This window comes from Monopterus albus, unplaced genomic scaffold (genome assembly GCF_001952655.1).
Source record: "Monopterus albus unplaced genomic scaffold, M_albus_1.0 scaffold269.1, whole genome shotgun sequence".
Classification (NCBI taxonomy): Eukaryota; Metazoa; Chordata; class Actinopteri; order Synbranchiformes; family Synbranchidae; genus Monopterus; species Monopterus albus.
The window spans coordinates 563,979-575,760 of record NW_018128149.1 but is presented as its reverse complement, the minus strand read 5'-3'; the positions used below and the strand labels follow the sequence as shown (position 1 = coordinate 575,760).

Here is an 11,782-nt window from a genome sequence, read left to right as displayed (position 1 = left end):
ATGTTAGGGGGTAGGACTAGATAAGTCTAACTTCTTCCTACTCCGTTCAAGCATGTACTAGGTATAAGCAAATTGATAATATACTTGTGGATATGTGTGGAATTATGTGTGTTGACATATTGACTGTTGTTACATGTTTGAAAGAATAAATCAAATCAAATCAAATCAAATAAACATTCCCAAAGTTACAAACCCAACTAAAATATTTGTTTAATGCTGATATTTTTCTGCATAATGTGCCATTTCATCAATGCTGCAACAAGTGTGTGTGTGTCTAAAAAGAGGAAGTGCTGTGTATATATAAATGGCCGTCGGAGGCAGCCTGATGATCATCTGCTCGGAGACTTCTCCTTGTCATCCGACCGGTAAGACACACACACACACACACTTTGATTATCAGTCAGCTAAATATCATGAAGTGTCTCACGTTTGTTTTCTCATGTTTAATACAACAAGTTATATTGTGTTTGTTTTAATATGTTGATGAGTCAGAAACTTGTTCAACATTTTTCAGGACACATTTTTATGAACATTTTCTATCTTTTGTTCAAAATTACCTACAGTGTGATTCTCTTCTCATTTTGTCCATGATAAAATACCACAGAAGAAGAAGGTCCCTTTCTTAAGAGCTGGTGCTTCACATCTGGATCCTCAGCTTCTTTTTTCTAATGTTGTCATTTACTAACTTGTTTGTGTTTTCACTGATGGTTATTTGAACTGCCAGCTTGGAGAAAAGTATTGTTGTTTTATAGATTAGAACAAACCTGGAAACAACACGTATGTTTTGTAGCAGACAGAGGTTGAACTAACAGCCCACGTTACTCACAGTAAAGTTTTATGGTGCTTCATTTCTGAGGGAAATACCGTGCACTGATCTGACACCTAGTTACATAAACATCAGGCCTCGATGCATTGTTGGATATTTAGAGGCATATGAAAACAGCAGTGGTGTCTGGCTGTTTGTCAGTGTTTGGTTTCATTTAAATAAATGTTTTAGGCCTAAAGGTGTTTAATAATTCACAACAAATCAAGCTCAGAGAAAAAGCCAAAAACCTACCATGTGATTCTGAACTTTAACAACAGAAACTCGTATTTTTTTGTGAAGCTGGATTAGCAATAAGCTTTAAACTGTTTCAAATGAGCTTTTTTTTCTAGGTTTGCTAAGGATACACAACACCTTCATGCCTGAAAGTGACCGACTGCTATATTACTGAATATTTCTTTAAAAGAAAAAAATCGGTAGCGTTTTCCCGCAGACAGTATTTTTGATTTTGGACAAAATGTACTTTTATTTCTTTACCGGTTAATCAGTCAGTGTCTGGCATTTCACATTTATGTCCTTGTGCTATTACATTACACATTATTTGTTCAGATGTTAGGTTTTTGATGTTTGATTGTTTTTGGTTTAATATTTTTTGCATCTGTCCAGTGACCTCAGTGTGACCTTTGACCACCATGTCTGAACCAACCAACAAACCACCTACCAGACATGGCCGCATCAGGGTATTGCCACAAACTGTTCACTAAGAGTAGAAAATATGTTCAGTGTTAGATTTTTAGTCCTTCACCGAGTCCTCGTTGGCTCCTTCCTTGCTTTGTAATTGTTTCACTGATCTTCAGGAAGACTACCACAATCTCGTGGATAAACATGACGATGACTTCGGCAAGGAACCAGCGCCCTCAGCCAGAGGATTTGCACCTGGGGAATGTAAGGACTTGTACCTGGCTGCGCAGAAGCCAAACACTCTCAGCACTGCTTAATAATAACGTGAACGCATGGCGTCCTCTCTCGTTGTCGTCCCCCCCCAGTGTCTCTGTATGTGCAGAGCGTCGACATGTGTCAGCAGGTCAACAAACCCGCACACCACACCACTGCCTATAATGTCCAGAACCTAGTGGTCCGGCGTGGTCAGGAGTTTGTGATGAACATCACCTTCAACCTCCCCCTGACCGCAGACGACGACTTCCAAGTGGAGTTCCTGATTGGTGAGTTTGACTCTCTGAGCCCATCTCATATCTGTTGCTCCTAGAAACAAAGCCAGTAAATGATTCCTTTTAACACAGACTGCATCTGGGTAAACTTACATTTTTAATGTGGTGGTTATTGGCTTGAGGCCATTACTTTACATTTCTATTTAACCAACTCATGATATTTCCAGTACTGCAGTATATTGATGTTATATATATTAAGGTGTATAATGAGCATTGTCCATGTAAAATGTCCTGTCTTGTTATTTAGCTCTGGCTGTAAAAATCTGAAACATGTTTGAAAGAAAACAGCTGATATACATGCACAGTACTACATTCATGTACTCCCAGTACACACACTGGTTTCCCCACGTTCCATGGCTCTGATGGTTGAGGTTTTAGACAGGGAGCGTGCTCAGTGGCTGCAGCGCTGGCACTTAAATTGCTCCCTCATTAACCAATTAGCAGATGAACAATCAGACGACTGTCAGTTCGTTATACAGCTTCACGTTCATTTGACTAATTAGTACACACATTCCCCAAGGCTGTCAAAAACACACACACAACATCATTACAAAATAATCTCAAATAAATCAATTACGGTTAGCAGGACTTTTATTTTGTTTAATTACTGTTGTTGTTTTACTAACACTTCAGCATTTTATTTTCTCAAGCATGGGATCCAGTAACCCTCAGGAACCCTCTCTCCTTGACTCCTCCTTTCCTCTTTGTCTTCTTTCCTCTCTCCTTGTCTCCTCATTTCCTCTCTCTTTGTCTCCTCTCCATTATTAATCCTCGCCCTCCCCCGCCCCCAGGCTCTGACCCTTCACCCACTACTGACACCCTGGTGGTGGTGACATTCAATTCCCGTACTGGAGGTCCGTGGTCAGGCAGGATTCTGCAGACCCAGGGTCAGATGTTGGTTCTGGGCATCACGCCAACGGCCAACGCCATCGTGGGGAAGTTTCGTATCTATGTGGCCATCCTGTCAGGCACCGGCATGCAGCGAACCAAGAGGGACCCCACGACTGACCTGTACTTGCTCTTCAATGCCTGGTGTCCAGGTAGGAATGCTGCTACTGTCCCTCTACTGCCTCCTAGTTGCTCAGAGAAGCACTGCTAGTCTGTCCTGTCAGAGAAATGGAGTGTTTTAGGTGGAGTGTTTAATTTTTTCACTGTATTTACCAGGTTTGATTAATGTAAAATATCACATGTATTTCTGTGGGAATAACTACCACAATGTTAAAGTATATCTTTGTATAGCTTATGAATGTGCAGCTTCATGAAAGAATCTTGAATCTCTGTGTCTTGAACCATAAAACCCACCAGGCAGCTAAAGCAAGCGAGATCTGCTGAAGTAAAGCTAGTGAGACGGCCAGAGCTGGCCTCAGGTCTCGCTCACAGGGGATTAGCATGATAGTCCCCCTGGTTATTTAACTCACTTTTTGGTCATAGTTGCTGTTATCAAATGGAACTTAGTTTCGTTTTGGTCTCGTTTTTACCATGAAAATTGGTCTGCACATTTTTCCACTGACATAGACAGTGTATGTTTCCAGAACCCCTGAGATGGTCCAAAAGATGCAGTGTCTGGATATTTAATTTTAGGTCTGTGACAAAAATGTTCTTGTCCTCTAGTTTCATTATTTGAGAATGATAGAAGACATCTGCTTTTGAAAGCAGGCCTTCACCTTTACAAAGGAGACGAGTGCTTCAGCTGAAGTAGTTTCTGACCAGTGGTGCTGTGTCTTTTTGCCCGGCTCTGTGCAGAAGACGCCGTGTTTCTTCCTGATGAAGACCAACGGAGGGAGTACGTCCTAAATGACAGCGGTGTGATCTTTCAGGGTTCTGTTGACAAAGTGACACAACGCACCTGGGCGTATGGACAGGTACACACAAATACTCACACACAGACACACACCATAGAGAGAAGTTAACGTGAATGTTCTCTCTCCCTGCAGTTTGAGCGCAGTATTTTGGACGCCTGTATTTACATCCTGGATATGTCCCGGATGCCGATCAGCAAACGAGGTGACATCATCAAAGTGGTCAGGCAGGGATCCGCCATGGTGAGAGCAACACAGAAGGTTCACCTAATGTTTGGAAGTATTTCAACACTGCCAGAAACCTTTCCAGACAGACCTGGCCACACAGTGAAGACATTAATACACTGGCCAATTTTACATTAATGCTCCTCACAGCTTTAACCAGACATGAACAGATGGTTACAGAAGGAACCGTGGTACAAGCTGCATTTCTCTTCTCTTTGGCAGTGCGTTCTAGAAGGCAGAGGAACTGTTATTCTCTTCCATCTCTAAACAAGACATTCAGTCGGTCATGTCACTTCCTCACTAAATGCACCACCCATCCATTATCTGTACTGCTTATCCTGAAAAGGACCCCAATCCCAGCTCACACTGGGCGAGAGGCGGGGTCCACCCTGGACAGGTCACCAGTTTGTCACAGGGCTGACATGTAATCAAACAACCACACACTCACACTCACTCCTATGGGCGATTTAGAGTCGCCAGTCAACCTAAGCTGCATGTCTTTGGACTGGATCCCTGATTCTTCATCTAATGCCACCAGCAGGTCAGAATGTATTCAAATTTTGAGAAGATGTCTCTAAATTCCAGTTAGCCTCAGTCATACATGAGCCATGTTAATGCGCCGAATTCTCTAATGTTGCACTAACAGGGCTAAACAGTGGCATGCTACTGTGCTATAGATACATTGAAGAGTAGCCGAGATGTTGTCATTTTTTTGGTGTGTAATGAACATTTCAGTCTCCCTCTTCCCTCAGATTAACTCTCAGGATGACAACGGGGTGTTAGTTGGGAACTGGAGCGATGACTTCTCCATGGGCAAGGCACCCACATCGTGGACAGGCAGTGTCAGCATCCTGCTGCAGTACCTCAGCACTGGAGTCCCTGTGTGTTTTGCCCAGTGCTGGGTGTACGCCGGAGTCTTCAACACCTGTGAGTGCACATGCTGTCACTCTGACTCACTGTAAAGATGCTGGTTCCATAACAGTCCTGGATGGACTGATGAACAGGCACAGGACAGCTCATGTTATTGTGTAAAATCGTAATTTGAAAAGTAACTACAAGTGTTAAATAAAAGTAGTGGAGTAAAACATGTTTCCCTGTACTGAAGTAGACGTATTAAACAGCATTAAATGTTTTATCCTATTTTCTTATATTAGATTTAAAGGAAGTGCAGCAATGAGTGTGCTTTTTGGAGAACTGAAAAATTATACCTGAGGTAACAATGGAACCTATATTCAATTATCTCTTCAGTCCTCCGCTGCCTCGGCATCCCGGCGAGAGTCATCACCAACTTTCTTTCAGCTCACGACAACTCGGGAAACCTGAAGACCTACATGATCTTTGAAAGTGATGGCTCGCTGGATAGACGCAACACCAGGGACTCCATCTGGTTGGTCCACACACCTGAAAGTCCAGCCTCACACCAGGCCTTTCCAGTTTTCTTCACCCTGCCTGGATTGTACTAAGTAGTGATTCAAATCAGAAACACTTCACAAGGCTGGATTCTACAAAATCTATCCCTTTAGCTTCGAAATGTGCATGAGAATGATCACACTTTAAAGTTTTCTTTACTACCATGCAGCCCAGTGACTGCAAACAGGAGCTAATAGCTAGTTTGGCCCCTTTTAGCGGTGCCAATTTTACAAAATGTAATCAAAGGCTAAAATGCTGGCTCAGGGGCGCCGCTAGCAGTTTTGGGCCCTATGAAAAAATTTGAAGTTGGACCCTCTATCTCACCCAAAGCTAGTCTCTGTGGGCCCCCAAAGTTTGTGGGCCCTTAGAATCGTCCTAACTTCCCCCCCCTAACGGCGCCCGTGTGTTGGCTAACATACAATGTACAACTCAGGGTCATCCCCAACCTAAGAACTCTGTAATTCATGAAATACAAACTTCAAACTCTCTTCTTTTTTCTGTAGACTAGTGTTAAAAAAATAAAAGCCATGGTATAATAACAGGAGTCTCTCTGTGTAGGAACTTCCACTGCTGGAACGAAGCGTTCATGACCCGTGCTGACCTGCCGCCCAACTTCGGCGGATGGCAGGTGGTGGACGCCACTCCCCAGGAGACCAGTGATGGTAGGACAGATAAGACAGGTGGAGAGATTGATGCTGTGCACAGACAGATGAACGATAAGCATGTCTCTGTGTTTGATTCGCAGGATTTTATCGCTGTGGTCCAGCTTCAGTAGCTGCCGTCAAGGAAGGCCTGCTGTGCCACCCGTTTGACTTAAGATTTGTCTTTGCTGAGGTGAGTTTCAGTATTTTCTAAGAGCAGAGTACATATGTGAGAGCAGGTGAGAAAATCCTATGTACTGTAATGTTCTGAAACAACTAGCTGATTAGTGCATCATCTAAAACTTGTCAGCATCAGGTTGATCCTGTAAACCGTTACCCATCAAAAACGGCAGATAGCTTGTTTCTGCTATCTCAGATCTGAGCATGTGCCTCTTTTCTTTGTTTCATTTATCTGAAAAATGTATTTCATATTGATACATTTGCACTTTTTTTGATTGGTATTGTTCACTGTTTTCTGACATTTTATCATCTTAGCCTGAATCAAAATAAGTGACTAAATAATTTTCACTTGACATTTTCTCTTCTTTATGAAAATGAAAGTTTTTAGCTTCAGCGTGATGAGCTGGAGCGATGATGGCTTTCTCTTCCCTCCAGGTACAAAGTGAGGTGGTCTGCATGAAGCGGGATCGCTACGGGACTCTGACTCCGTTCGCTGTGTATAAGGATTACGTCGGAAAGGCTATTTACACCAAGGCTATAGGCAGCACGGCCCCTGAGGACATCACACACACCTACAAGTACCCTGATGGTAACACACACACAAGCTGATAAAGAAAAAGGTCTTAGTCCAGCTCCAGCCTGAAGCAGAGATGGGTAGAGCTCCATCTCTACTGAGGTGATGTCTGTGTGCAGGTTCTGTGGAGGACGAGAGGAGCATGGCCCGGGCCGAGCAGTACGGCTGTGAGAGGGACCACTCTGAGCTGCCTCAGGCCTCGGTGACCGTCGCCATCACCGCTGAACAAGTAACTCATCTGTCTGCGTATCCATCCTCCATCTGTCCATGTATCTGTACCGTGTGTGAATCCGTGTGTTTCTACGCATCCACACAGTCATCTTTCTACTATAATCGATGCACTAGACAAACACGTTTATACTGACAGCACAGATGTTTGGAGCGCCAGTATTAAGTTAATTAGAACTGTTTGAAAGCAGCTTTTCCACCCCGTGTGGTAAAATGTTGGGAGAAAGTGGTGGGTGACTAGTGAAGCATACTCGAATAACAGCCAGTTGTTTATGTACATCAGAAACCTGGATTCATATATTGTATATATGACAATAATAAGCTTTATTTATAGACCACTTCTCAAACAAAGTACAAAGTATTGTACAACAAATGAAGCACACAATAAATTGATGAAAAGAATAATTAAAATAAGATATTCTTAAAACATTTAGAACTAATAAGGAAAGCAACCTGATAAAAATATGTTTTTAACACAGACTTGAACGATGAATCTTTCTGAAATGATGCCGTCCATCTTAAATGGATGCCCACTCCTACTTGTATGTCGGTGTCTTCTCTTTGTGTATTATTAATCCATTCTGACCCAGAACAGTGGCATGGTGTTTCTCTGCCAGGCCTGTCAGCTCTGCCTTTTCTCTGTCCCTTTCTCCAGGTCACACTGGGACAGGACTTGAACGTGGTGGTGGTTTTCACCAACCAGGGCGACAACCCCGCAACTGTCAATGCTCACCTGGGGGTTTCAGTCGTCTTCTACACCGGAGCCCCGGCCAGTGACTTTTCAGATCAGGATTTTGTTGTCACCGTGGCAGCTGGAAGCAGTGAGCAACATCAGTTAGTAGTTTTATAGATAAACAGTTCGACAACCATGTAAATCACTGAGTGATGACTTGGTTTAAGGTTTACAGAAGATGATCAGGGCCACTTTGAAAACTGTATCTGGGTTCTGAGAAAAAAGTCAGAACCCAAGTACAGTTTTCAAAGTGGCCCTGATTGTCTTCTGTACAGGTTCAGGTGAGTGTCCAGGAAATGAGAACGGGTCAGTGTGAAGTTCCCACGAGGGATAACCACAGACCTGTTTGTGTGTGTGTTGCAGCGGAGAGTGTGAAGTTTAGGATAACGGCGGTGGAGTACATGCCTCAGCTGGGCTCACAGCTCAGCATCCAGTTTACGGTGACTGGAGAATACAGTGGCCAGTTAGTGAACGCCATGAAGGTGGTGGAGCTGCAGACCCCAGCACTCACTGTGAAGGTAAAGTACACGTCAGTTTTGATAGTACCTTTTATGACTTTGTGGATATTCCATTTATTACAGCTAACACAGAGTACATAAAGTACACTGACACTCACAGGAAATACTGGATATCTGAAACATTGAAATGTACTTCGTAGTACTGTCAAATGGTGACATTTGTGTAAGAATGCACATTTTTAAATAAAAATGACTAAAGATTTGACTTCCAGGTGAGCGGCAAGCCTCAAGTAGGGCGCAATATGTTCCTGACTGTTTCCTTCACCAACCCCTTCCCCTTCTATCTGGAAGACGCCAGACTGCACATAGAGGGACCCGGACTCCTGTACCCTGTGGAATATTACTACAGGTGCTGTGCACACACAAACACGCCTGTACTGTACTGACTCCGACATGTACGGTTAACTCTTTCTGTATCTGTTTCAGTGCCATTGCTCCTCGGGCTTCAATCTCCAAGATGGAGTCGTTCATTCCTCGGCTGGCTGGTGCCCGATACCTCATGGCGGTGCTGGACTGTTCGAACCTCCGTCAGGTAACCTCCACAGCTCAGCATGTTACTGTTACAGGACCAGTTCATCTGCTCAGTCTGCTTTCACTGAGGGGAGAGGCAGGAAGTGCTGGTAGCCAGTCAGATGGTGTGTAGTTGACTACTGTAGCCTACTTCTGCACCAGAAACAACTTCTGTACTATTAAGAGTTATGGCACACAGACAGTTTGGGCATTTTCAACTCATCTTACACATAAATTTGACTTTTTTTTAATATACATTTTGGTCATTTTTTGAATGTTAGCAAACATGCAAAATGCTGCATGCTAAACATTATCACACAATATCATGAAAATAACTAAAAAGCATATTCAACTGGTCGAGGCAGAAGGCCACCCACCAAGAGCCGGGGTCTGTCGGAGGTTTCTTCCGTTAAAGGGAGTTTTTCCTCCCCACTGTCGCCAAGTGCTTGCTCAAGGGGGATTTGTTGGGTTTTCCCTATGTAATAATATTGATAACAGTAAGGTCTAGACCTTACTTTGTAAAGTGTCCTGAGATGACTTTTGTTGTGATTTGGCACTATACAAATAAAATTTGATTTGATTAATGTGTTAATTGTAGATGTTACTAGAATAAGCTAAATTCAGCATTTTCCTCACAGCTGCTGCACCTGAATACCAAGAATGTGAAGTTGTCGTCACGACATGTTGAATTCTGGGTAAACACGGCTTGGGGGGCGACAGTGGTGCGTTGGCTAGAGCAGTCATCTCCTAACTGGAGGGCTGGAGTTTCAAATCTCGGTGCCTGCAGTCCACAAGTTGAAGTGTCCTTGGGCAGGACACTGAACCCCCAAAGTTGCCCGTGATGGCGACGTGTATGCACGCAGCGCCTTGGCTCCAAACAAAATTTTGTTGTACGTGACAATGTACAATGACAATAAAATAAAGCTTCTTCTTCTTCTCTTGTTGGGAGCATCACGCTCATTAGCCCTCATAGAAATATACACTACATACATCTAGTAGTTAACAAAACAATATACTATTCCATACAGGTAGCGGATGCTTCAAAAACATCCAAACGTCCGCTGTAGTGTTCAGTTTGAGCAGATAGGACAGTGTTTGTGTTAGCTGCAGACAGATCTCACTAGCAATATCTCCCAAACCAAAAGCTGAAATCAAGGTGCAGAGTCATTTTTCAGTCTGTCGCTCTCCTCGGTGGGATCTCTAGGTCCACTACAAGTAAGTTAGTCAGCTAAGGTTATCCATTGTGAATCACGGTTAGGAAAGTGAGATCTAAATGATTTAAACAACTTTTTAGCCAAACAAAATAAGAAGGTATGCAGGTAAAACAGTACCCCCTCCCAAAATGGCGCCCGTGTCTTAACATGATTTACCTTCGCCTTCTCTACTAACAACAAAACAGTCAGTAAGACAGAAGTGTACGGAGTTAGCATGCCAGTGTGTGTGCTAACAGGCTGAGTCTGCTGATGACCTGAGTCTGAACATCCTGATTTGAGAGCAGCCCTAGGGACAACTTTAACCTATGAGCCGAACTGGAATTAGCACATTAACTGATGCCTTGTCCTGTTTTTCAGGTGACTGGAGCTGTTGAAGTTGACATCACAGGATGATTGGTTCACAGAGCTGTGACCCCTCCCCTCGGCTTTTTCATTATGTATCCACCAATCGGCACAGCGTCAGGCTGAGTGGGCGGAGCCAACAAGCCGCTTAGTTTACTTCTATGGTGATTTTTTTTTTTCTTGTTTCATTTCACTTTACACAAATATAGCAAATGCAGAGTCTTAATCATTTGCTGCACAGATATGAAGGTTTGTGTAACTTTTTAAGGCAGGTTTTGTGAAGAGGCCCAAGGGTCGAAGGTCACAGTATCCTTAAAGTACATGAAAGTGTCTTGACTATACAGGAGAGGAAAGAGCTTGTCAAGTTATTAGAAGCCATTAGATAGATTTTAAACATGCTCAACTAGGTAAATTTGATCGATACACTGGTCTGAGTTCAGTACAACACACAATTTCCCCCAGAGTGCATCTTTCTCATATTTCACCTTTGATCAGAAAATGACAGAATGTCTACTGACTTAAGACAAACTGAGATGTAACATCATCGGAGACTAAACTGAGACTTCAGACTCAGGTGGGTCAGCATCTCTCCATCAGATCTCTGCTCTGACACTAATCAATCAGTTTAAATTGATAAACACCAAGGAGTCACGGGAGCTGCCAGCTTCAGTGCAGTCAGATTCGGTTTGGTGACAGATCATGACGACACAACCCTCACAGCCTCTTCACAGCCTGGATATAAAATCTGTTTAATGAGGACTATCATTGTAATTCCAGACTTTTATCAGATGAAAACTAATGTGATTGTGTCTTTTTTTTTTTAGCTTTGTGCCTTTAAACTGTATTAATGCTGAACTTACTGTCTACTAACAATAAAAGCATATTCCAAAGCACTGAGGGTGTCACTGGCCATTATTCTCAGGTTCATTTGAATCATTGATGACAACAAACCTAGAAACTCTGAAGAGTTTTACTATTATCACCAAGTGAACTTTTTGTAGTGGCACTTTATGTTTACAGAACATGAAGTGAAGGGAACATGAAGCGGACTCTGACCTGGGTACCGCTTGTGCAGCTACTGGGCTTCCAGGTGCAGGGCAGCAGTGGCACCACTAGAGGGAGGCAGCAGTCTTTTCCTATGGCCTGCAGCTTAGTTTACTCTATTGCCTGTCACTCATCTTAAAGAGTTTGTCCTGGGAATATCTCAACTTTTGATCAATGTTGACTTCAGAAAAGTTATTAGCATCATTTTTACATAATTTTTCATCATGTTAAAATTCTTAACTGGTCAGTAGCTCTGCTTTATCTACTGTGTAACTGTTTTCTCCTGTTAATGCTTTCTGTAGTGTTTTATCTTTACTGTCACAGCTCTGTTTTTGACCTCAGTGACATTTTCACTTACTTTCCTTAAGAAAT

At 43.0% G+C, this 11,782-nt stretch overlaps 1 protein-coding gene across 1 annotated transcript; it reads left to right on the top strand.

Moving 5' to 3' along the window:
- Positions 1-1,332: 1,332 nt before the first annotated feature.
- Positions 1,333-11,209, top strand: LOC109972754 (coagulation factor XIII A chain). Its single transcript, XM_020621866.1, has 17 exons — positions 1,333-1,503; positions 1,621-1,708; positions 1,810-1,986; positions 2,784-3,032; positions 3,736-3,854; positions 3,927-4,034; positions 4,769-4,943; positions 5,265-5,403; positions 5,985-6,088; positions 6,172-6,260; positions 6,683-6,836; positions 6,941-7,050; positions 7,705-7,870; positions 8,146-8,300; positions 8,513-8,649; positions 8,727-8,832; positions 10,382-11,209. Exons 1-17 carry the CDS (start codon positions 1,456-1,458, stop codon positions 10,415-10,417), a joined length of 2,160 nt encoding a protein of 719 aa, XP_020477522.1. The 5' UTR covers positions 1,333-1,455; the 3' UTR covers positions 10,418-11,209.
- The last annotated feature ends 573 nt before the right edge of the window (positions 11,210-11,782 follow it).

What these genes read in the sequence shown, in the direction of transcription:
- LOC109972754 (XM_020621866.1), top strand. Translation starts at nt 1,456, where the DNA reads ATGTCTGAACCAACCAACAAACCACCTACCAGACATGGCCGCATCAGG. An exon ending in AACACCAGGGACTCCATCTG is followed by an intron (nt 5,404 to 5,984) that starts GTTGGTCCACAC and finishes CTCTCTGTGTAG; the next exon opens with GAACTTCCACTGCTGGAACG. An exon ending in CACCGTGGCAGCTGGAAGCA is followed by an intron (nt 7,871 to 8,145) that starts GTGAGCAACATC and finishes TGTGTGTTGCAG; the next exon opens with CGGAGAGTGTGAAGTTTAGG.